Source organism: Notothenia rossii, assembly GCF_949606895.1.
Source record: "Notothenia rossii genome assembly, chromosome: 12".
Lineage (NCBI taxonomy): Eukaryota > Metazoa > Chordata > Actinopteri > Perciformes > Nototheniidae > Notothenia > Notothenia rossii.
The window spans coordinates 15,633,971-15,660,357 of NC_136911.1; the positions used below are offsets into that span (position 1 = coordinate 15,633,971).

General features: G+C 43.6%; 2 protein-coding genes across 3 annotated transcripts in view; one reads left to right on the forward strand and one right to left on the reverse strand.

Annotated features, from left to right (window-relative positions):
• The first annotated feature begins 3,525 nt into the window (after positions 1-3,525).
• prpf4bb (pre-mRNA processing factor 4Bb) lies at positions 3,526-13,057 on the forward strand. The gene is made up of 16 exons (XM_079660968.1): positions 3,526-3,673; positions 4,962-5,046; positions 5,606-6,762; positions 7,187-7,360; positions 7,524-7,682; positions 7,985-8,066; positions 8,215-8,416; positions 9,439-9,512; positions 9,715-9,805; positions 10,305-10,452; positions 10,606-10,743; positions 10,858-11,011; positions 11,109-11,223; positions 11,302-11,453; positions 11,588-11,674; positions 11,835-13,057. The coding sequence occupies exons 1-16, from the start codon at positions 3,615-3,617 to the stop codon at positions 12,036-12,038; spliced, it is 3,081 nt and encodes a 1,026-aa protein (XP_079517094.1). The 5' UTR covers positions 3,526-3,614; the 3' UTR covers positions 12,039-13,057.
• Positions 13,058-14,102: 1,045 nt separating this feature from the next.
• gli3 (GLI family zinc finger 3) overlaps positions 14,103-26,387 on the reverse strand; it is a 92,288-nt gene continuing 80,003 nt past the window's right edge. For both annotated transcript variants that reach the window (XM_079660967.1, XM_079660966.1), the window contains exons 11-15: positions 20,952-21,101; positions 20,695-20,859; positions 20,320-20,601; positions 18,794-19,187; positions 14,103-18,218 (exon numbers count right to left, since the gene is read on the reverse strand). In XM_079660967.1, the coding sequence (XP_079517093.1) occupies positions 15,883-18,218; positions 18,794-19,187; positions 20,320-20,601; positions 20,695-20,859; positions 20,952-21,101 (3,327 nt within the window). In that variant the 3' untranslated portion in view covers positions 14,103-15,882. The remainder of the gene's footprint in view (positions 18,219-18,793; positions 19,188-20,319; positions 20,602-20,694; positions 20,860-20,951; positions 21,102-26,387) is intronic.

The following is a 26,387-nucleotide window of genomic DNA, read 5'->3' on the forward strand; positions in this document are numbered from 1 at the left end:
CATTAATGCTGTTTTATCTACACGCCTCCATTATATTCACACAGCTGTGAATAAGCAACCACAGGTGCCTCACAATAACACAATTGACTGCTTCATATAAAGCTGTCAAGTGTGGATAATAACCCTCTCCTTGATGCTCCCGCATCCTTGAATGTCATGTGATTTTGCAGATCTCAGATAGACGTAACGGCTCGGTTCTCACAACTTTTGTGTGTCAGCATAGTGTGTTAGATCTGTAATATTATGTTTTAAATGCAAATATTTATTTTATTTATTCCTCATGTTTTACAGTATTTTTACCCCTATTGGTCATATATCACATTTTGTGGTTTTCCTCCCTGACTTTGCATGTGTTCGTCTTTACAGTACATAGGTTCTAGCCTGAAGTCAAACTACTCTACAAGTAAAATGTAAGTTTAGTGTTTTGTTTCCCCTTGAGAAAATGCAGATAATTAATCATGGAGAGGATGCAATATTGCAATTGGAAAACGTTTTCATTGAACAACTCAATATACAGTTTTGAGGACTACAATTAATGTTACATTAAAGTCAAATGTCAATACCCTTACTTGCCGATGATGAACTCATATCACACTCAGGAAATATGCCATGAAATACAAAGACTATAGAGCTTATTAGTGAGAAAAAAATGCAAGATAGTTTCCATGGAAATCCAATATAAATGCAAAATCTACAGTCACGTAAAGTTCTGATGTAAATAATAGCTCAGAATGTTTTCTTGTGTGGAAACTATATTTTCCAAATATCTGCTGTTACAATATTACATAACCTTTGTGAGAGTAATGATGATGAGTACAAGGAGGAATGGACTGCCTTACCGGCGACCCAACTTGATGGGCCAGTGCCAGCCATTGCCGAGACTGGGGGGCAAGACACGCGCACAGCCCTTATGGGGCATCTGAACAGCGTGTAAATTGTACATTGTAAACATTTTGACAATAAGGCTGATCTTTTGTACAGTGATTTTGGTTCTCTCTTTTATTTACCACAGTCAAGACAGGCAACATTACAATAGTGTACAGTGTGGCAATATAATAACAATAAACTGTGCCAGGTGTGTTGTATGCGCAGTAAATAGGCTCAGCAGCAAACACACCTTTAATATATATCTTCCTGAGACCCACTGCATCCGTCTGCCATAAACACTACGGAAACCTACATGTTAGTTTTGGCCCATAGACTCCTTTTTGTGTTGTGTAAAATGGGGGGGAATAAAAAGTTAGCAAATCCCCATGTCCTCCTCAGAAGACATAAAAACATTTAGTTTTAGGTCAAATAATATTTAAAATGATATGATAAATTATTATCATTTGTGTATGTGCCTCTGCCATTCCCCCACAAGGTTGCAACATTGTTGATAAATTCAACTACCGACACCTGTCTGCTCTCACATTCCCACATTATTGTCTTGCAGGAACCAATCTTTATTTTTTTCCTATTCTATCCCAGCTGCACATTTGGGGTGGGACACAGTAAATAAAGCTTGGCCAGTTTATAACCGATGAAACATGATGGTATCAGAATAATCACTTACATGTGATGTATAGGATGCTACACAGGTCACTGTAAAGATAAAGTGTCAGAGGAGAAATAAGCAAGATAGAAGATCTGTTTAATTGCCATGTACAGTAGGTTCTCTTTTATTGCACACTCAAGACATAACAGTAGTAAATAGAAGTTCAAATGTTTAATGTAAATAAAATAGAATTTGTAAATGTAAGTTAACATTTTCAATATAAAATAAAGTGTCAGTTGTATCAAGACAATATAATAGCAGTAATAACAATAATATAAAAATAAACTGTGTAGGGGTAGGCTCAGCAGCAGACACCTTAGTGCAAAGTTGTGTGTCAGTATTAATAACAGTGGCATATATATAATAACAACAATATAAAATTAACTGTCCCAGGTGTAGGGATGGGCTCAGCAGCAGACAAAGTTTAGTGCAAAGTTATTGTTAACAGTGGCAACTATGAGGAAGACCTGTTGACTTTCACTAACTGGGAAAGCACTTCCAGAAACCCATTCTGGAAAGAGGTTTGTCGCTCATCCTGGCGCTCCTGGCGCTGCTCACGCCGCTCCGACAATTCATCCTGGCGCTGCGCCAACACTTCATCCTGGCGCTCCATCTGCCGCGTCAACACTTCAGCCTGGCGCTCCATCATCGTGAGCATCTTGTCCTCCGTTTCCTGGGACTTGCTTAACAGCCCCATCTGATCCCTGTGCATCGACTCTTTGACCACGGCACGCCGGTCCTCCATCGCCTCGACGGTGTCAAATAAATTCTCATCCCTTGCCCGCTTTCCTAAGAGGAAAAATAAGCAAGATACAAGATCTGTTTAGTCGCCATGTAGTTTTACAACATACTAGGAATGTGTTTACTAGTCAACATTGGACAGGGTGCAGGCAGGGACAAGACAGTGTACACAATGCAAGTGTATAGTAGAAGATAATATAGGATCAAATAGCATACAAAAAATATATATATATATATACACATACATACACACTGTGTGTGTGTGTGTGTGTGTGTGTGTGTGTGTGTGTGTGTGTGTGTGTGTGTGTGTGTGTGTGTGTGTGTGTGTGTGTGTGAGTGAGTGTGTGTGTGTGTGTGTGTGTGTGTGTGTGTGAGTGTGCGTGTAGCTGCCGCTCAAAGTGCCCTTATTTATTGTTTTGTATTTTTGAAGAGTGCTTAATGTATGCTTGAACTTTGTCATGCATTTGTCATGCAGAGCATCCAAGCGCTCCTCGTACCATTTATTTATGCTTGCCACTAACAGAACTAAAGGGGAAAAGTATGAGTGAAAGTACTCCGGTGTGAACACGGCTAATGCTTATTGAAGAAGACACTAGGGCACAGTAAGGGACACAACCCCCTCATGCACCCTACAGTGCACCATAGGCCCTCAAACCACCTGATACACTAATTGACTTCCAGGGCCATCCTGTGGTACGAGCAAACCACCTCCCAGGGCAGCCTTTTTTGCAGGCTTTCTCTAAAAAAACTGCACCCAAGGCTGCTGGTGTAATTGATCAGTCTGTACAATATGGCTTGCAGAGAAACTAAATAATCAAGGAATGAAACCTGTGTATTATGGGTGTACTTTATAATTATAATGCTTAACATCTCTTTTCATTTATCCTGTGAATGCGCATTTTTTTTGGCCAATGACATTTCCAATATGGATACATTTTTTAACTACTTGCTAAAAGTATCCAAGTTGGTTAATAACAAGTGAAACACGTGAGAACAAATATATTGCACGTTTCATTATTACCAATGCCGATCAGGTTGACTAACTCTCCTGTACTTTTTGAACACACTTGATACTCTTTGGCAATTCATGTCATCTGTAAGCTTCTTTATTAAAACCTCCTGTGTGTTAATGATGCCAATGATTTTTAAAACATGTAGTGGCCTGACTTTTTAAGTTACACAGTCATGCACCCTGGTGGACAACAGGCACATTTCATTGGATTAATCCTAATTGTAGTTCACCGCCAGCACAATAGAGGGCACATTTGTATTTGTAGATCAATGTACTTTTGTGGACAAAATAACCAAAGAAGAAAAGGCCCCTCAACTGAGGAAAATGGCCGACGTTGAGGTGGACATCGCGTCCACAATAATGAATAATGGCAACGAACACGTGTAAGTCATTTAATTTAATATAAGACGTTTGTGGTAATACGGTGCAAGTGTCGACCCCGTCTAACATCAAAGGGGAATTGTTCTGTACGTTTTAGCTGCGGGGGTTAACAGTAGCATCTTCACGTTGTTGCCGGGGCTAACGTTAGCTAAATCGCTCACCGACGACTAGCTAACGTTCTTAGCCAACCAGCTAATGTTCTTTAGCTCACCTAGCTTTACGGTTTGCTAAACGCATAACATATAGAAGTGTACCTTATCCGCGTCCTTGTTTATTTACGTCCAAACTATGTTCCTATGAGACCTTATGCAACCAAACACTTGTGTTTGGTCCCATGCGCCTATCATGTAAAGTAAGTTAGCATAGCTTGACGCTACCTTAGGATGAAGCTTGCTTGCTAGCTCTAACTTTGCTAGTAACGGTTAGCGTATCCGTGCTAATGAGAGAACACCGTCTTGGCGGTTGTCTTGGTGGGAAGAATGAAACAGTGAAGTGTGCATGGTTACACATGGTTTTGTCGCCTCCCTAATAAGCAGACATTTCTCAAAAAGTTGTGCCTATTCATGTTAGCGTTTCTGTATATTGTGTTTTGCCGTTTTTATCTTAATTCGGCACATTACGTAATCATGGTTTAAACTACTCGTCTAATTGGTGCTCACAGTGATCTCAAAACTTACCTCTGATGAGTTACATGTTATTCTAAAAGGACTTTAAAGCTATACTTTATCTTGCAACATATTTGCACCATTTCAGTCTATTTATGCTTGAAGACGGCAGCAGTTCCTGTGGTGTTTTGAGAAATAAATGCAATGTAAACAAAACAACTAATATGATAAGTATTTATTTAATCATATTTATTAAAGTGGACTTTCTGAAGAAGATTTTAAGGACACAAGTTAATTTCACCACAGTACCAACAGTTTCAGTGATACCAAAGACTGGTTGCCAATGGTTACCAGTGTTGGAGGAGAGACAACAATATAAAGCCTTTGTACTACTAAGCTGTGCAAGTCTACATCTGGGGGTTATGTCATAATCACTTGATGAACTGATTATTATTTTCATTTCATTCATTCTGAATAGCTTGAAGTAGAAACTATCATTGTGAATCAGTTATGTCATGTCTGATGCATGATCCCGCTTAACGAGATCTGGATTATCTTTGGACCAGGTTTTTTTTTAATACAATTGTTGTCAGTTAATCCCGTCAATCGTCATGTTTGGAAGTCATTTTAGCAATACTATGTTTTTGTGTGTGCTCAATGTTCAAGATTGTTCTCTCCTATACAGAAAGCAAGATCTGGAGATCCAGGAAAAAAGTGGAAATGAGGACAGCGGAGATGTGTCTGAAGAAGAAGGAGAAGAGGAGGAAGAGGTAGGGGTGGACAAGAGCAAGACCTAAATATCCTCAGTGGTATGATGCCATGATTCTGATCAACATTTTACCTTCAATTTATTTTGAGTTGATTTTTTAATTAAGCAATCTAAAAAAAGAATCTTGAACTGTATCAGCAATGGGGCTTCAAGTCTGCACTTGAAAGAATATTATACCCATTTAACAACAAATAGTGTCAGTTATATGTTTGACCTTGTGGACAAAGGGAGAATAAAAGTATCAAACAACAGATACATAATTCCCTTCGTTTAATTTCATTTTTAGTTTCCCCCTTAGTGCATTTTCATTTCTACGGGGTAAAGGCATCATTATGCCATAACATCATTACATACAAGCACAAATACAAAATTAAAATAATACCCCTATTTATTCTGTTTTGATTTGTTACTTTAACACTGTCTGACATTCAAGAGATAAGTGTTCAACCACATACAAATGAAGATAATAGCTATGCTTATACAACAGATCTATACATTTAAATAATGGGATTATCTTAAACCTGAATAAAATGTCAAGCTGATATGTTGTCTCTTCCTAGGAGGAGGCAGAGACTAATGGTGAGAAGACTGAAGAGGCGTCCAAACATCACAGCAGCAGCAGCGGTAAACACAAGCGGAAAAAACACAAGCATCGCAGCAAGCACAAAAAACACAAGCATGTCTCTGATGAGGACAAGGACCGTAAACGCAAGCATCGTCACAAACACAGGAAACACAAGCGCAAAGAGGGCTCGTCTCCCGCTGCTGCTGCTGCTGCTGCTGCTGCTGCTGCTGCTGCTGCTGCTGCCGCCGCCGCCCTGTTTGCCTCCGGCCACAAAAAAATGGAATCATCTCCCTCCTCTGGAAATCCAAGTCTGGATGACAGGGCCTTGCTGGAGGACTTGGAAAAACAGAGGGCCATGATCAAAGCTGAGCTGGACAGCCAGTTGATGGAGGGAAAGGTCCAGTCAGGCATGGGTCTGATCCTTCAGGGTTATAACTCTGGATCCGAAGAGGATGGAGAAGGCAGGATGAGAAATGGAGAACAGCGTCAAAGGGGCAGCTCAGGAAAAACTACATCTCCCAGAGGGGCAAAAGGTGGGAAGTCTAGACGGGACTCAACAGAGGGTAGTAAGTCTGCCTCCAAGCGCCGTAGTAGGAGTAAGTCTGCTGACAGGCTAGGGCAGGTCAAGGAGCTAAAGCAGGAAAAGGTGACCAAAACCCCCAAGGACACAACTGGTAAAGACAGAGGCCGTGGCAGAAGCAGGTCAAAAGACAGAAAGCCTTCGGACAGCACTGATAGGTCCAAGGACAGAACAACGAAGTCCAACTCAGGCAGCCACACTGATAAACGTTCCTCTCCACCGCGGGACGAGAGACCAAACCAGGAGAGAGCAAGAGGGCGGTCCAGATCACGAGAACGACCGGGTCGCTCAGACGCCGACAAGGACAAACGGCCCGCTAAGTCCCCATCCAAGGACGCGTCCTCTGGGAAAGAAAACCGCTCCCCTCACAGACGAGGGCCCCACAGCCCTATGAAGAAACGCAGTGCTTCCCCTCGCCACAGAGAGGCCCACAATCCCGCAGCTACTGCCACTGACAGGGCATCCAAACAGAGCCAGTCTCCTATCAGAGCAAGGTCCCCCCCTCGGAGACCCCGCAGCCGCTCGCCAGACCCTAGGAGGAGGGAAGCTGACAGACAAGACTCACCGATGAGGTTGTTAAACAAGCTGTTTTAACTTGTATAACTTCTAATGGTAATATAGGTTGACTGACACATAGGAGTCAGTGTTACATGCCACACAAGTGGTTATTACAATGAATTAATTCAATCTTAAAGATGAACAGGGATCAAGTGTTGGAAAATAAAATCAGGAACAAAAGGACTGTTTAAACATTTCTTTACTTTAAAAAATGTCTTCCAGTCACATTCAAGATATAACACATACAGATACAAATTGAAATACAGAAAAAGAAAGTAAGGGCATGGAGTCCCTCGCCCACTCCATTGGCTCTGTGAAACGGTAAAAGTAATCACAGTTACGATAGCTTTTCCTGATTGTCCTTTTGCACAGTAACTCTTAAGTTAAAATGTAGAATGTGCGGTTGAGCTCATCTCTCCACTCCCTTGATGTTTTCAGGAAGCGCCCCCGGCCAGATGCTGGGCCAGGCAGAGATCGCTCACGAGAGAACAGCCCCAGAGGAGTCGCTCGGCGCAGGATGAGTCGCTCACCTCTAAGAAGGAGGTCCATGTCACCTCGACGACGCTCCCGCTCCTCCCCTCGCAGACGGAGCAGGTCTCCACTGGCACACAGGTGATTGCACTTTTTATTCGCACTTCGATTCAGCTTTTGACCTTTTCTCATTCTTTGATGCTTCTCTTTGGTGTTTTGCAGTGAGCATCAAAACTGAATTTACTAGTGTTATGGCAAGTAACAAGGTAATAAACTATCACTCCTTCACATCCATGCCTTGCAGGCCAGGGGACAGGGACCGGTATGGAAGACCCAGACAGTACCGACGCTCAATGTCCCGCGACCGGGACAGGAGACGAAGACGCACCAGAGACGAAGACAAGTTCAAGGGCAGCCTGTCGGAGGGCATGAAGGTCGACCAGGAGTCCTCAGAGGGAGAAGCGTGAGTAAAACCGGATTGTTACCCTTCTGTATCTTTGTGATACTGTTTTACAAATGATATTAAGGTTTCATGTTTGATTTGAGTTCAAATGCCAAGTGAAAATGGAAGAAAAATATAGACTTGCATTTTGTGAATCATATATTCTATGAATCTGTGTTAGTAAAGTTTTAGTCAGTTCAAAAGTGTATTAGATACAGTGTTCCATGACTGCTACCTAGCTGACTAATATTAGATCACCTACATTGGCCCTGATAATGAAAAGATTGTGCATATCCATCGTTCTGACCAATTTTTGTTTGCAGTTTAGAGGACTTTGATGGAGAGGAGGTCGATGAAGAAGCTCTCATTGAACAGCGTCGCCAGCAGCGCTTGGCCATCGTCCAGGTCTGTTTACGTTTGATTCACCCCTGCTGTTAAATAAGTCTTATAAATCAGTCTGATGTTGGTGAACAAGTTGTAAACAAACACCCTTTTCAATGGACCGTGCTTACTGTGTTTGAGATGTATTCTAATGGTCGCTCAATGTTTACAGAAATACAAGGCTGGGAATGAGGACTCCAACATGGCGTCGGAGCCCTGCAGCCCTCAGAGCAGCACGCGCAGCCGTTCCCCCTCCCCAGACGACATCTTGGAGCGAGTAGCTGCAGACGTCAAGGAGTATGAGCGGGAGAACCTGAACACCTTCGAGGCCAGCATCAAAGCCAAGCACAACCTCATCGCCCAGGAGAAAGACGGTAAGGTCTTGACACGTGATTGTATCTGTCGGCAAACAAGGCCAACTGAATGAACAACTTTGCGGTTAACTGCAATTAATAACTCTAAAAGAATAAGGGGAGGTTGGTGGTGCATTGTACATTATCTACTGGATATATGCACAATAATATATACGATTTATGTGTACGGTGGCATTGACGGGTCAATCTTCAGCACCTCATCCCCATTCAAGAACTTGTTCCTCCACACCTGCTAGCCAGAAGTATGATCACACTAGTTCTCCAGAGGGCATCAATCATGTATGGCTTAAACTCTTTGGTAAAATGCAATGAGGAATAGGTCAATCACAAAAGTACTCTGACACAGCCATCCGTGGCAGAATGGGGTTAGCTGGACCCTGGTAACTACAGTGTATTGCAATCTAATGCCTCACCCATCACTTACACCTTTTGAAATGTAGCTGCATTCATCACTGAAGTGCACACTCTTCTGAGAACATGGAGATCAGAACCCGGAACAGCTAAAAGCTCCATCAAGGACAGCAATCACTGTGAATAGTGTCCTCTCAGCTTTCTGGCTTTGATTTTTATCGTAAGCAAATGGCATTTTTTTTACAATGCCATTCCCCCCGTTCAATCACGGTCACTCCAGAAAGTCCAAATCCCATTTTTGCCCTGCCTTTTTAAATTCAGTGAACTAAAAAGGGCATTGATGTTGGCACTTCGGAACACTTTTTCTGGTCTATTATACACGGTGATGACTTAGACTGACCAAAGAATGACGGTCTATACAAAACAGAAATGGCTCTATTTGTGTAAGAAATGCAGAGTTGTGTGATGCAGGGATTTTAATTTTGTTTCTTTCTGTCGTGTTCATTCAGTTGCTGGCTTGTAATCCAAAGCGTGGGTGTCTCTGCCACCTGCAGCATGTTTTGATCTCTGCAGAGTATGTGAATCAAATACATGTTCCAGATATTCTGTTTTACAACATGCTGGATTACTTGAAGCTCATCCTGTTGTTTTATTGTTTTTGTTCGTTTCAGGAGCAAACCCAAAGAAGCCTTCAGCGCCCGACATGTTTACAGAGTCAGATGACATGTTTGCTGCTGACTTTGATGTGAGTATTTTGTGATTTAGGAAAATGAAAAGTCAAATTTTAGCAGCACATCTGAGCTTCACTCTACTCTTCTGCTGTTTGTTATCTTTGTAATGTTCACTGGCTTTGTAGGAAACTGAGAGAATAAAGTGATAATGGGAAACACTGGAAGAGTCTCAGCATCTGTTATGTGCCACTGACCTCATTCTTTGTGTTTCTGCAGAGTGCCAGGATGAGAGCAGCAGGTGTAGGGAAGGACTTCAAAGAGAACCCCAACCTCAGGGACAACTGGACCGATGCTGAGGGTTACTACCGTGAGTGCTGCCTCCGTGTACCTTAGCAACTTCATATAAACACTGCTTCCTTTCAAAGCCTGTCCATATAGGCGCATGCATCTTACTTGACTTTTTCAATCCTTATGCCTCAGCTTATTTTTTGTTTGCTGTGATGGCCTTATAGGACAAAAAAAGCCCCCTTCACAAAACTCCCCATGGTGAAAAATGTTATGAATCCATTAAAATAGTAAACAACAAACATTTGAACACAGTGCACTAGGTTTGAAACCTGATCAAATGAAAGTATACTTTTATTCTGTAACATTTGATCAAAATGGTGGACATTTCTCTTATGGCGTTTATATGTAATTTCTTTTGCTACAGACAGTTTGTTATATAGTTAATATAGGAGCTGAGGTTGAGCTTCCAAAATTCTAAGAAAGAAAAACAAGCCAAACATTTCCTTGGTGATGCACAGGTGTTAAGTGGAGAATCAGCCTTTCTGCTTTTAACCATTTCATGAATTGTCATCATTTAGGGGTGAATATTGGGGAGACACTTGACAAGCGGTACGATGTTTACGGCTACACCGGCCATGGAGTGTTCAGCAACGTGATCAGAGCCAGGGACACTGCCAGGGCCGGCCAGGAGGTGGCAGTCAAGATCATCAGAAACAATGAGCTCATGTGAGTCATACCTTTTTTCTATATGACTTAAAACATTTCTATGAATGTCAAATATATACAAAGTTGTTTAGACGACAGAAATACAATACTCTAAACAACAATAATCCCACGGATGTTGATATAATAACATTTATTTTTTATTTTGCTTAACAGGCAGAAGACCGGGTTGAAGGAGTTAGAATTCCTCAAGAAACTGAATGATGCGGATCCTGATGACAAGTTCCACTGCCTCCGCCTCTTCAGGCACTTCTACCACAAGCAGCATCTTTGTCTGGTATTTGAGCCTCTCAGGTACTGACAAAAGGAACACTTCACCTTTCTTCTCATTGTTTGAGATCCATTGCTGTTTTTAGAATGTATGTGTTGCACTCACTTTTTAATGTCCTGCTCTATTCTCTTCTGCAGTATGAATTTGCGAGAGGTGTTGAAAAAATACGGTAAAGATGTCGGGCTTCACATCAAGGCCGTGCGCTCATACAGCCAGCAGCTTTTCTTGGCCCTCAAGCTGCTCAAACGCTGCAACATACTTCATGCTGACATCAAGCCAGACAATATCCTGGTAGGGTGTAAACCCCATTCTTAACATTTTTCTTATTTAAATCAGTTTAAAAAAAAAAAATTACATTATTTTACGTGTACATTTCCCCCCCTTAAAGGTGAATGAGTCAAAGACCATTTTGAAGCTCTGTGATTTCGGTTCTGCATCACATGTCGCTGACAATGACATCACACCATACCTGGTCAGCAGATTCTACAGAGCTCCAGAAATCAGTGAGTTGCATTATTTTGTACCTCACCATTAATGAGTTCCATTTCGATCTGGACCTAGCTCACAATTATTTTTCTCAGTCATAGGAAAGCCGTACGACTATGGGATCGACATGTGGTCTGTTGGCTGCACTTTACATGAGCTTTACACTGGCAAAATCCTCTTTCCTGGATCCTCCAACAACCACATGATCAAACTAGCTATGGACCTCAAAGGCAAGATGCCCAACAAGGTAAAATTATGTCATATGACTTCACTTCCTTCAGTTATTGTTTCAGTTTCCTAGATGAAGTGTGTCGCGTTGCTGCTGTTCCATGCAGTGTTCCAGAAGTTGGCTGATGCAATATTGTGTGTTTCTCTCCTCAGATGATCCGTAAAGGCTTGTTCAAAGACCAGCACTTCGATCAGAATTTAAACTTCCTGTACATTGAAGTAGACAAAGTGACAGAAAGGGTAAGGAGTTTCTTACATCTTTTCCAGCACATTTACAGCTGATGAAATACCATTTCTATTAGTTATAAAATGTTGTTTCATAAGCTGTTAGGCCACACATTCAGATTGTGTTAAATCTTGAAAATGACTTGACGTCTTTGTCATTTCCCTGCGCTATCAGGAGAAGGTGACGGTGATGAGCACCATCAACCAGACCAAAGACCTGCTGGTTGACATGATAGGACACCAGCGACTGCCCGAGGATCAGAGGAAGAAAGTGATGCTGCTGAAGGACATGCTGGATAGCACCCTAATGCTGGACCCAGCCAAACGCATCAGCATCAACCAGGCCCTGCAGCACCCCTTTATCCAGGAGAAAATCTGACACCTGAACGCCACACAGTCCCAGAGCAGACACAGAACCGACCACTAAAGCCCGCTCTGACAGAAACTCTGCAGCGAAGCAGCCAACCCACAGACCTTTATTCAGAATGTCATGGCTTTCTGTTCTTCTTCAACTCTATTTTGGTTATGGATACATCATTTTGTTTTATTGTAAATAGATTATTGAAATGGTAGCCATTTTTGAAGACATTGATTTTCGTGATATATCTTTGTAAACTTTCCCCTTCATACCCGGCAATGCAGTTATGGACTTTTCTTTTTAATTTAACTGGCATTGATTGGAGTGACAGATGTTTAAAAAAAATATAATTCCTGTACATACTGTATGTCTATTGCATTAACAATCTCAAGCAGCAGACAGTTGAGTTTTGTCGTAGTTGCAGATGACTAAATACTTTGATTCTTTTTATAACAATTCTCATCGTGAGGCGATGCATGCTTTTGAATGTGCACCCTTTGTGCTCTAGATTTCTGTGGTGCAGGCCCGTAAATGCTCTGTATACAGCATCAGTGTCCCAATTGTGACAGCAACACACCCCCACCCCTAACCAAGTCTTTAGGCCTTGAGGTCTGAGCTGAAGGAATAGATGCATATTATGTACTCCTTGAACAAGAGTTTTCTTTTTTTTGTCAAAGCAGCTAATTGTTGTTTTTCTGTTGCTGGACATTTCCATGTTTTTTACCTTCCTCCCCTTCCAGCACTCTGGCTAGGCCCTGGCTCTTAAGGCTCTCACATTCAAGTGCCTCCTGGATGAGCCTAGTGTGTTAAAACACCCAACATACGCTGGCAAATTGAAGCCACACCTGTGACCCTCCTCTCCCACTGTATATAGTCCATAGTTTCTGTCGGTTCATGTGTGATTGATTTTTTTTTTTCTTAAGTGGTAATAAAAACAATCTTGTGATTTCAATAAAGAATAGTTGTGGGAACACTGCTGACGGAGCACCTTCAGTATAAGACAACTTTTTAGTAATAAAATGTTTCCTATTGTATACAAACCCCCTTTCTTCATTTTATCCCTAATATGTTCCCACATCCTGTTTATCATTAGTGCAATTCATAGAAAATGCCTAGAAGTGTTGGATAAGAAGCAAAACAGTTGAAAGTGTACGGATTGCTCAACTGGATGTTACCTGTCCAGAAAATGCCTTCCTTGTAGCTCGGTAAGTGCAGTGTTATAAAAAAGCCACTGAGTGAAATGATATTGCTGCAGCCTCAGAGCATCGGGAGTAAAAAATGGTCTCTTGTATCCTAGGTATTGCCATCTCTGCAGTGGAAAGTGGAAAGGTGCCCTTCATTTCCGTCACATGATTGCACTTGAGGTGAGCTGCTAAAAAGCATAATGGGGGACTCTCTTAGAAAAGATTCCCTTTTTCCTCCATCTGAGAAGTTAGGTAATGGTGCAAGAGCTCTTTGCATGCACAAAGCCAACTGAAAGGCTTCTGATATGCGATGATGGGCTCTGAGCCTGGAGATACATGTGAGCTGGTCACCACTAGTAGAGATGTCAATGTAATAAACAGGAATACTAAAACCCACTGGCCTCTAATCTCAGCACAGAGACCGGGGCTTTAAATGTGATTATGTAACCAAATAAGGCATTTATAATCAAATGTGAGTAAGGGATTAAAACACTGCATAGCTCAGCCCTTACGGTGCAGTTGTAATTTCTTGAAATGATCAGAAGAGGGCATCAGAAGCTCTAGATATTCTCCATCAGTGACATCACTGATGGAGAATGATTTTGAAACTTTTATTTGAAATGAGAGGTTTATCTTACCAAGTAAAGACTTGTAAAGTAACAACTGGCTTAATATGTATTTACTGTCTATTAATTAGCATGGCACGGTTATGTTTGGATTAATTGGTAAATCAGCTTGAATGATAGTGACATAAGGAGTGTGTGCAGAAGTAGGTCTTCTGTTTGACATTACATGTCCTCTATGTTGGACTGTCGCCATAAAAAACAAAACCATTTATCAACCCAGCACATTTTATACGTGATTTAAACCAGCACAGGAAGAAGGGAAGAGACTTAAAATATAAGTTCTTTTTAATTTATTTTCTCATTTTTATTAAAACCATACAAACATTTGTAGTCAGTTATAAAAGAGCAAAGTGGCTCTTCTGGCGGACTGGCCGCTCCGCTCTGAGCCAGATCTGTCTGGCCTCTACCCAGGGCCTGGGAATCGCTGCTTTCAAAGTCAATTCTTTATTGGCCCCAGGATATTTCCCATTTCCTCTGCTAAACCTACAGAAAGTGTATTGTATTTACACATTATATATAAAAGAGCACAACAAAATGTGAAAACTTAAAAAAAACAAAATCAAAGAAAAGTAGAATGCATTTTGCAAATCTGAACTTTTCTGATAGTCTGACTTTTCATATATAAATGTTCTGTCATTTTATATTTGTTCAGGTCTCACAAGACACTTTACATGTTTAATATGTTTTTATTTTTCACAATGGAAGATTGGCAGTGATCTTTCTCTTGATCGACAGGCAGATACTGTACGTATAAGGCACATATCTCAATATCATTTCCTTCCCTCAAAGAAAATCATTTCTACTTCTTTGAAGAAGAAAAAACCACCAATGCTCGGCTACAAAATGATAAAAGTACCAAAGAACAACAAAACAATTTGAACCTCATTGCTTTGACGCTGAATAAAAGGTAAACTACTCCATATTCTGTGTCCAGTCACATAGGACTGCAAGGCAATACTAACACTGTTGACAAATTGACTGCAAGACTTGATGGCAGTACACATTCTGAATTTAAGAGCTTTGGAGGAAAGAATAGAGGATTTCCTATCAAACAGAACACGTTTACTGTATCTTTACGAGAGGGAAATTCATGTGCTGTTGGTCATCAAGACAGATTCAAAACATGAAATAATCATATCTATTTATGTAAGCATACATAACGCACCAACGGGGACCTTTGATCATAAAGTAGAAAATGTCCATTTTCATATCAGCTCCAAACAACCGTGCAATCCAACGTCAACATTTGATTTTCACAAACAGAATATAAAAACACTGTTATATACACTTGTGAGTACCTTACCAGACTAACTAAACCAAGCCATTTAGATATCAAGGGGACGACTATCTACAGTACCTTGAAGACTTGAATGTGTTCGTTAACATACTGCAGTCACTCTCCACAAAAACACCACTTGGTAAAACTTGGTAGAAGCACTGAAACATTTACAGATTCACAAAAGTAACAAACAAAATAACAGCAAATGTAAATACACCACTTATTAAAAACCTATGATATATGATCCAAAGTTATCACCAGGGCCTGCTAAATAATGACCCATTTCTGACCTGCTGTAACCAGAATGGATTGAGCCGCTTTGGACCTGTGGGATCAGGACTGCAGATACTTGGCACATGGGCTAGTCTATAAACTTATATAGACAGTGTTCATGTTTTACCTTGAATACATGCATCTTTACTGATAGTGTATACAGCAAAACCAGTGACAATAAACCAAATACTGTTTAAAGGAGTGAACGTTTTCTCACCATCACATGGAAATACAAAGAGAAGAGCTTCCAAAAATAGCCTACATTCCAGAAAAGGAATATAACTATTTATCTATACATAATTTTGACACATCCCGTTTCTGTGTGGGATGACCTTTTTACAAAATAAATGGGTTTGGCAATTGCCTTTTCCAGAACACTTTAAGTACATATTAAAGTTCTCGTAATTGTCACTTTGGTCTAAATCTTCACATACACCAGAGTTTTTCTCTTCCTTTTTTTACATTTTTCTTAAGGGAGGAGATAGCAAAGAGGGAGAAAGCAGCTACCGCATGATAGCCAGGAACTTGCTCTCCTCAGCCAGTGTGGTGAGCAGAGAGCTCATGTCTCCGATCGCCATGTTGTTCAGGCCGGGGGCCACACTGTGGAAGGTCGCAGATGCTCGAGGTGTGGTCAGGCGTGATGAGGTCCTGGACAGACCCTGGAAGACTGAGGGACTCAACACCCCTGAGACCAGGCTACCCTGGTCATAGCCATCCTCCAGCATGGCACCAAAGTCTAGACTTACGCCCTCATCTAATAAACTGGGCACATTGCCATCCACTGTGCTGGTCACCTGGTCTGCACCAGGGGAGAGCAGGCTTGCCGTGTTCTCGTTGCCAGCACCTTGTCCCACAGACTCAGCTATGGAGTCCAGCAAGCACTGCTCCTCTAGGATAGGGAACGCCTTAACATCTGGTGGTTCGAAAGAGAGGCATTCATCAAAGCCATGCTCTAAGTATCCATGGTCTGGGCCCTCTAGTTTCAGCCCAGATACCTGATGCGCAAGGGAACAGTGGTCCCCACTTTTCTGCAATTGTTGCTGTTCACCACAGTTCTCTGGGTTGAGGTACTGCTGGGTCCGCACTGAATTCCTGTAACCGATCGGTGGGCGAGGGACATGCACCTGTCGATTGTGATGAACAGCAGTTCCCTGGGAGAGGCTGGGGATGTTGTCCATAGAGGTCCTGCTAAGGATAAGGTTGTTCCCAATTTGGCAAGAGGTGGTTTGGTTCTGTTGGAAGTGGCTCTGCTTCTGAGGTCCATTGGAGGCCTGCTGTTTGAAGGCCTGCGGAAGAGGCGCGTCTACGATCTGTGAGAAGTTAGGCCTTCCAAAGGTGTTTGTAGAGTTGTGACTAGTACCTCTCATCTGCATGCAGGAGTTAGGTGATGTCTCAAGCTTAACCCCAGGGTTGACACAACAAGCATTTTGAGGCAGATTAGCCTGAGCACAACTGTTCGGGAAATCAAGGGGCGCTTGCTGCTGAACCATCATGTTTCCAAACCTGCCAAAAGGTGCAGATATTGTTCCATGGTCTGTGCCAGACCACCTTCCACACTGTGTTTGGTGGTTTTGTTCTCTCTGAGGAGACCTGTCAACACTGCCAGAGCTCACTTCATTCCACTGGATGGGAAGCTTATTCGGACTTGTCCGCTCTGCTATCTGCTGGAGACTTTGGGATCCAGGAAAGGCCATATTCAACCCTGATGTCTGGATCAGTTCTACCTCCTCCATAGATGGATGGGAGACATCCCTTTGGCCAGAAGCTAATTGGTCCTCAATGTGCATATAGGAGCCACCATCCACCTGAGCCTGGGAGTGAAGATACTGCACCAGGTCATCTGGCAGCATATCCTCATCCCCAAGTAACAAGCCAGCCTGATCCTCCATGGCCAGTGCTTCTAAAGCTGCGTGTTCTGCGATGCTAGGAGTGTACGGTGAGTGCTGCAGGCCTCTCTGAAGGTTGCCCTCTGATCGCGTGTAGTTCTGTAGGCCAAAGCTGCGGGTTTCAGGGGACGAATGATGGGACAAGGGCGGAAGAGGGTGGAGGTTGTTGAGGCTGTTGAAGCGTTGCACTGGTGGCAGATTGCAAACGTCGCGAGTCTGCGTCCGCACTGGGTCGCTGGCCCTCCGGTTCCCATTCAGTGGCCCCTCGCCAGGATAGAGGACTCTCCTCCTATGACCTGCATGACCCACATACCCATTGGTGTACCCGTTGGTGCCATCACCGCAGCAATGTGGCCTGACTAGTGGCGGTAAAGGGTGGTTGCTACCACCATCATCCATCATGGCCATGCGCGTCTTCAACGTCATGCGCTCCATGTTAGGAAGAGGCGTGGGAGGTGGGCCACCAGTGGCTGCTGCATACTTGGCTTTCAGGTGGTAGTGCTGTGCTGGTGTTAAAGTGAGCATACCCCTTGACCCTGCTACTCCTCCCATACCTACTCCTCCTATACCTCCACAGCCCGCACCTAGGTGCATCCCTCCACCCCCTCCTCCTGTCCCACCTCCATAGTGACTCGCCTCGCTTGACCGGCGGGAGGCATCAGTGGAGATGGGGTCGTATGAGTCGGTGGAGCTGAGGTTGTGGAGGCGGCGGTGGTGGCTTGCAGCCATCGTACCCTCACTCTGGGAAGCCTGGCTGGAGCGTCGACTGGAGAAGCAGGGGGAGATACCTGAGGAGCGCCGACTGCTGCTCAGGTAGGCCGAACTGGTGGCGCTACCACTGCTGTCACGCCGGTCTCGGAGCAAATTGAGCACTGTTAGCTCTGTGCTGCTCAGCTCAGGATGAGCAGGTGGCTGAGGAGCAGACACCCCCCACTGCCTGCCCAGACAGGATTCTGAGGGAGAAACACAGACAGAGAAAACGGAATGAGTAAAGGTTGGACTGCAGACAAGGATATTGTGTGTTGAAAGGGAGATTACAGGTTATGAGAAATTAAACACCAAATAAGTAAAGTGCAGATAGATCCCTTAAACAGATATATGCATATAAACAGACAGCATTTGGCCATGAAACACTGTTACATGCTAGTTTCCCTGATATGATGTACGGGTTGATATGGCTCTGATACCATTTCCCAGCGGAACAGTACATTTTAGGCATTAGTTTTGCCTGAATGCTTCAACCGAGATGGGCAAGATGGAAGCCAGGATAAATGTTTTTCTTAAAGCATGATTTGTGGGTAAGAGTCATTTCTGTATACAGGTGCTTTTCAACTGTAAAGATCTCCACTTGAGCTCAATCACATGTCGAAATAGGGACAATTAATGCTTAATTTGTGAGTGTTGTTGACTGTAGTTAGAAAGTTTAAGAGCAGTAAGAAAATAAATTGTCATACCCACTTGTACCACAGATTGAAGGATTTTCAAAAAAGAAAAAACTTTGAAAGAAAGTTGAAAAAGTGAAACTAACCCTTCCCCAGGATGTTGGGTAGTGTGGAACCTTTTAGGGGCGGTGTAGGGGACAGGGTCCCCAGCCTGGGCAGCACTCCGTTCACCTGCTTCAGCCTCTCCATCTTGATGTGCTCCATCCAGCGCACAGGGCGGCCCACACTGCGCCTTGCCTGCAGGGTCAGCATGGCCGCTGTTGCCGTGGAGACTGTGGAGTCCATGATGGGGCTTGGCTCACCCTCACACTCCTCCTCAAAATCATCTTCGTGTTCTTCTCTCCCCTCGTCCTCCTCTAGCCCCTCCCCTGGCGAGCGTCCGGCGCTCACAGCAAGCTGGACTCCACTGCTGGGATAGGTGCTGACGGGGGACTGGTCACTGCTGCATGTAGACTGACCGCCAGGGCTTGGCTGAGACGTCTGATACAGGCCAGGGAAGAAGAGAAGATTGAGAGACAGAAGGAAAAGAAAGAGAAAGAGGTAAGTTTATCTCAGGACATGTATACAGTATCAATTTCACACAAAAAGATGAATGTAATCTTTTGACGGATGTATTCCCTATAAAATAGGAAAATGATCCTAAAGAATCACAGACCATTAGGAGAGATGCTATTCACATATGCACTTGCATAATCATTCCAGATTGAGCTGGTTGTCCAACCCTCAGCAACAAGAAGGGGGAAGAAAAGAGGTATTTGGAGGACAATGCTTTGTACATTATTGGGGCATAAGTAATGCCTCCCCCTGTGATCCAGTCAGGACCAACACAGACAAAAAGGAGAAAACCTGTTTTGGGTTCTTTTCAAAGAATAGGCAAATAGGATAAAGGCCTAATTAGGTTGTTTACTGAATTTTAGGAAGTATGTTGCACTGAGGAATAATGGAATTACTTTTTTCTGGCATCCAGCTTCAACATTGTTTAGAGGGCATTCGTCCTGTTAGCTGTTGAATGAAGTTGGCTGCCTATCAGAGCCCTGGGCAGTATGGGGCGTACTTTCAGTGCCCACAGAGTTCAGCCCAAAGCATTGGGCATTGCTCAGAAAAATACATTGCCTTTGGTAAATAACATTGCCAATCTTTAGAGTGAATCAAAACGAGAAGAATCTGTTTTATATGAATATGATCGATGAGGGAGACTAACGTAATCACAATTTGACCATGTTTTGGGTGAAAGTCAAGCGGTTGTGATGGGATGAGAAAAGACGATAAACAGAGCAAAAAACCACGATGAGCCACGATGGGAAAAAGTGAGACTCACACAGAATACTTTACAAATGCAATGTGAAGGGGATACCTATCTCACCTGATTACCCACTGTCCTTAGAAAGGGAGGTAGAGAAATGCCATAGCATTGGATAGGAAGAAAAAGTTTACTCATTAGAAGATGTTAGTGTTAAATGTGCATGCCCCCAATCAAATGTTAAGTCACAGTCACACTCAGTACAAGGCATTCAAATGTTCTATGTTAAAGTGAAGGAATAGGTTCATCAGAAAATAATTAAAATAGGATAAGATAACGGTTTTTCAGCACAATTAATAAAGAAAGTCTTACCATAGGCTTCTCTGTCTTGATAGACTTGACCTGCAGACATTCATCCTGTTTTGAGGTAGCATGGTTGTACTCCCTTTGGTCCGTGTAACCACCCATTTGCCCTGGCGACCGGCCCTGGCTGTTGCCCCCAGGCTCCCGGGGTGGTGGAGGACGCGGGTAATCTCCACGCTGTTTCTTGGTGACGTGCGCCTCCGGTCCGTGCACCGTCTTCACGTGCTTGCGTAAGGAGCTAGGATCCGTGTAGCGTTTGGTGCAGCCTGGGATTTTGCACACATATGGTTTCTAAAAATGAAAGGAGAAAGATGAGCTGTGAGAAACACTTTCATTCAGCAAAGTCAAAGGATCATAACTGGCCTGGATCACGTTTGTCAGTACCTCGTTTGAGTGTGTGCGATTCTGGTGTTTCGCCCGGTCTGAGGCATTGGAAAAGGCCTTGTTGCAGCCTTCGTGTTCACACACATACGGTTTCTCTCCGGTGTGCGAGCGTAAGTGAGTTTTAAGGTTTTCCAGACGGGAGTAGGCCTTGGCACAGCCCTCAAACTGCAGAAAAGAGAAACAAGGGGGCATCACTCATACAGCCTGAATCTTGTGTTACCAGGTAGCTTTTCAGAAAATAACGAAAGGTTTCTTACCGTGCACTTGTGGGGTTTTTCCCCAGTATGCCTGCGCATGTGGACCACCAGCATGTACTGCGCCTTGAAGGGCTTCTGCTCTCGAGAACATTCCTCCCACCGACACACAAACTCCTTCTTCTCCCCATGGATGTGGTCATTGTTGATGTGCTACAAAAGATGGTGAGATAAACTTTAACCAAACATCAATCATTGGATTATTATAAGCTCTATTAAGTGCAATGTCATTTTGCATTGAATTGATTCGTTGTTTAGCTTGAGGTGTTTTTGCTCTGCAGCAAATATGACATTTCCTTTTCTGTTTTCCATTTCATTTCTCTTAAAACTCTTTTCCATTATTTTCCATCAGTGTTAAAATCAGCACAAACACAGAGGGAAAAGTCAGTCTTGTGAGTCTCAGTTTCCAATCTGAACAGGATTTTCAAATAAAACCCTGTCACTTCACATCACAGTGGGCCCTCGCCCCTCCATGACAAGTGCTGACAGTTGTGCTGCCGTGGCAACTTCCGATCTAAAGGCTTAGGAAGGAGGGAGAGGTGGGAGGGAGGTGAGGAGATATCAAGGGGGAGAAATCAAAAGTTCAGTCAAGGCATCTGAAATGTTAGGGCTTTACAACTCCAGCCAAGCATTATATCTGTGAGCACCATCTTCTCTTCTTACTAACTGTTTCATAAAACTGGGTAAGTGGTGGATGTTCCAAAGGAATGAAGGAGGTGAGGATGGGGGGGAAAGTCACGCAGACCCTCTGGGGACAAAGTCAACATCTGGCTGTTTTTCAGAGTCAACACTGTGGTAGCCTTTCAGGGAGCAATTTAAACCCAGGGATACAGACACAATATCCTGACCAAAATAAATGGCATTATTACATTCCTGAGCAGCGGAGAAGAACCTTTTTACCTTGGGGGTGAAAGGAGAAAAATAAATGGGGGGGGGGGATAAATAGAGACTTGACTTTGAATGCTCTAAATGTCTGGGGAAAACACTTTCTTTGAGCACTTGCTCGCAGAATTGTTAAGCTATAAAACATGCAGGACCAAAGCAAAATAAAGAATCCAGGGTCAGTTCCCCTCTAGGCATGACAAGGCTCTGACAATGGCATCTTTGTTCCTCCCCTGCGCCCTGCCCACTGGCCAGATCATGACCCCACATATAACTATAACCATGACATCCACCAGAAACCGCCCTATTTCCAATCTTTCTTCAAGGCTTTTTGACCCTAAGCATGCCACTGCACTCCCTTCCCAGTAATACTGAAGGGGGAGTATCGACAAATGAGTCAGCGCAGCAACAGCAGTGTGCGACAGCAAAAGCAAAGAGTAAAATGACACTAAAATATCCGCAAAGGACCTCCATTATTCTCGCTTGACACTTTTTAATTCTAAAGTGACAAAACAAGACTAATTCCAGGGGAAATGATTGGGGACTGGATGACCACAGACATTAGTGAAGTTTCCCCAAGATTGATCTTCCTCCCGACCTCGGTCCGAGCCTCACAAAACCTTACTCGTCTTCTCTTTTTCTTCCTTTCTGTGAGGGAATCCCTGTGGCAAGCAATCGCTCTGTTGTGAGCAGCATTCAATATCCCCGGGCTGAGAGCGATGGGAGAGCGCCGTGGTGTTGGATCACGCGGGTGGTTGGAACAACACGAACGCATTCACACACAGATGGATACACACTCGCACTCTGTTTGTACAAATGAAGGAGGTCGCTGACGGGTGTGATGCATGAGGCTCTGAGCTGACAGAGAGGGGGGGGGGGACAGACAGCACGGGGAGAGGGGCCGCCGAGAAACCTAATGGCATGATCTAATAGCAATTCTTATTGAATCAATAATCTCCATGCTGAGCAGACAGGCCACGTTGGCCGGCTAAATCGACAAACAGGTGCTGATAGCAGTGGAGAGGCAGGTTATTCATCTTCCCCTTGCCAGCTTATCGGCCAACAACTGTAAAAAACGCAGCCAAGATGGATTTAGGAGGTAGTCGCACGACAGGGAGCGCCGGGGACACGGACACAGGGGACACTGAGGCCGTGTGACGTATGAGAGGCACACACACAGACACACAGACAGGTGCAGGGACTGTTTTCTTGGTCCCGGTGCTTGGGTAGAAACATCCAAAAAAGCACCAAAACAATTCCCACTTGGATTTTTATGTCTTCAGAATTTTTTTAAAGTATATGGTTTAAAAATGAGTCATTCTATACTATTCTAAAAAAACATGCATCCCTACACCTTTAATAATAGACTGTAACACACAGAATCCTTTTTTTGCGTGCTATTTCTCAGCATTTGCCCATTTCAGTATCAATCTCCATGACTCCTTATCAAACTCTCTCTGGGACATAGCCCTCATGCATTAGAATGCAAGCGTGCATGAAAAGAGGGCCTGTTTACAAGGCAATTTCACTAAGCTGTGGGACCCGCAACACCGTTTAGCTTTATCAAACAGTGCCTAATAAATCATATGCTCTTTTGTGATGTCAGTTGCTGAAGTGCTTTGTGTAAAGAGAGGGAAAAAAAGAGCATGAAAAAGGCAAAGAAGGGAGGGAAGGAGGAGGGAGGAAGTAAAAGGGGGAGAAATTGAGGGAAGGAGGGAGGATGAGAGTAAGTGAGTGAGCGGGCAGGGGGCAGGGAGCTAGAATTGGCATGTGTAATTCAGCACAGTCTTTTCATCTTAGAGTAAGATATTCTTGACAGATAAGGGGCCTAATCCTTCTCCTGATCAAGAAAAATCTGCATTTTGCCAATTAAAAGCCTGCTCCAGCAGCCAGGGGGGGGGGGGGGGGGAGGCTGCCTTCAGACTGCGCCCGCTTTTATCTCGCTTTAACACCGGGGAGGCGCACAGCAACCGCCTCCACAAGGCTGCACACAGGCAGAGCCCGCTCCCCATCTGAGAACAAGGACATCGCAGCGCCACCTATGTAGATGACCTGGAACAGAATGGTAGACTGTGGAGGGGGGGGGGGAAGACCTGATGAGCTCTGAGAACACACACATGCAGACCACCATCAGACACCACTCATATAAAGTCTGAAACATCCCCACAAATCTGTATGATAGCAGGCCTACATTGACAGGAGAATCCACTAAAAGAAGAAACAAAAGATCAAAGGTCAAATACATTTGAAAAGCAGGATATTCGCATAAATGTTTACTTTTAAAAAGAAGCTGAAGAATATTAAATTAAGATGATTCATCTTGCATAACACCACACTCAGTGTTTGCAAAATCCTTAAGTCTATAGCCACAATTTAGTTTTACAAAATGCTTTTCCTTACAGAGAAGAATATTGCTTACATATATTGTATTTGTACAAGGGAACTAAAACTGCAAAGCTCTGTTTTAGATTCCTCCATATCAAAGTATTATTAATAATAAAATAGTGTTGGGCAAGGCCATATTAGGGCATTATGAAGTGTTGGGTTGGCATCTCCGGCAACTAAACTGAGCCCCACTTCAAGAGAGACATTAAAGAAGCCACCAGGCCTTATCTTTAAAAGTACTCGCTTCAAGCGGTAAAGAGGGGAGGGACAGAAAATGAAAGAGAAAATGTGAGAGGGAGAGGTTCATGCCCAAAAATGGGGAAGCAAAAGAATTTGTAGCTGATGCCGAGAGGGAGATGGAGAGGTATAGAGAGTTGAAATGTAATAAATGAAATAAATACAGCAAACTAAAATTGACACCCGCCTCGCTTTTGCTGACTGGGAAGGCCAGATAAGTGAGCTAAATTGCACAGATCTGATGTTTATCTTATCGGCTGCACCGAGAGCGCTTAAACGCAGATGATAAAGGAACGTGGTGGCGTGTCATGTTGAGAGCATGCTTGAGAGTGTAAAAATATGCATGGAGAGCGCAGCAGGAGTGCTTTTGAACAAGGTGGAGAGCAACAAGGGTGGTGGGAAGGCTTAATTCTAAAATTAGGCCAACCACAAAGGAAAGGGGATATTTGAATCAGTGCAGCTGGTACTTGAAATACTTTAAAAACATTTAGCACAGCAGTCAAATCTTTAAAAACATTAGATATGTTAAAACTTTGTGCAAACGCTGGTGGTTCAATTAGTTTTCGTTTTTTTTATCATGTTTTTTTTCCCCGAAGCCATTTCAGAAGACAAGTACAAGGGGGAAGGGACGCTCCATTGTTTGGTTATGTGGAAATCCCCCCACCCCCAAACCCCTCCCAGTGTGTGAGGAGAGACACTGTGGTCCAAATACTGTACTTATCCTATTACTGAGGGGGGTGGGGGTGTGGAGAGATAAGAGCGTTTTTTCCCCTCCGCTCTGCTGAATTAGAGGACACGGATTCTGTAGGCGAAGACTTTTATTGGCATCTCTCTGCATATCTGCATGTGCATAGAAAATGAGAAATAAAATGCAATATCAGAAAGTCAAATGGAAAAAAAAAAATATTCTCAGATGGAGGAAATGGAAAACTAATAAGGATTTTGTAAGTGTCTGTATACACGGGGATCTGATAATAAGGGCAGCTTGGCAAGGTTAGGCTGGATAGTATTTGTGGAGAGATGAGAGAACATTGTTTTGCTCAGATGGCCACCTGCTGTGACTACAGTAGGGGGAGCAAGCTTTTCCTCCATTAAGAAGCCATCCTCCCTTCCTCTCCCACCACCTTAACTCATCCCGCCCCCTGAAACAGGGGCAAGAAGTTGTCAAGATTCTCAACCTTTGAGCCGAGCCCTTCAAACACGGGAGGCAGCCCATTCCGCGCTGAGGATATCAATTATAGATAGGGGTTACCACCGCGGCTGAGGATTGCAATGTCAAGACGGCAAATAGACAGCTGTGGAGAGCTGAGGATCTTTCTATCAGATGTGTGCTGATGTGTGTTTCACATGTGTGTGCGTGCCTTGTTCACAGCATCATATTGGTTTATTTTCAACTCCAACTTCAGTCTGCCCTGTGAGTGCTTCACAAGCCAAGGGAGAGTTGCAGAGCTAAGTAGAGGGGGTGGCGCGACCCATAATGTCATTAATATTTAGCTTAGCATTGAACCCTCTGGCGCACTGTGATGAGAGGTCATCCATCTCCTGGGCTGTGTGAGAGTTCTGATAACAGGCAGGAGGAAGGCCGGTCCAGTGTTGTACACAAAGCTCACATCCTGACTCTGGGAGGCTTAACCCGCCAAATCACTTAGCTGCGTTCAGCTGTGAGATGTGCTCTCCAGCTTCTGAGTCCATTACCACCGTCCCTATATCCAATCAGGAATCCGGCAGCAGTATCAGTCAATGCCTGCAGCACTGACTCTTTCTGTAGGGTGCTGCTGCACAGACGCACAGGCAGGGGTTGTGGCCTGATAGGAGGCATTGTGCACAAAAGCACAGCTGCAGTGCATGTAGCTGAGATCCACTGAGCTGGAGGATAGAAACACTGAAAACTCTCACAGCACAGAGACATTTTATTTTTTTATTTTGAGCCATACC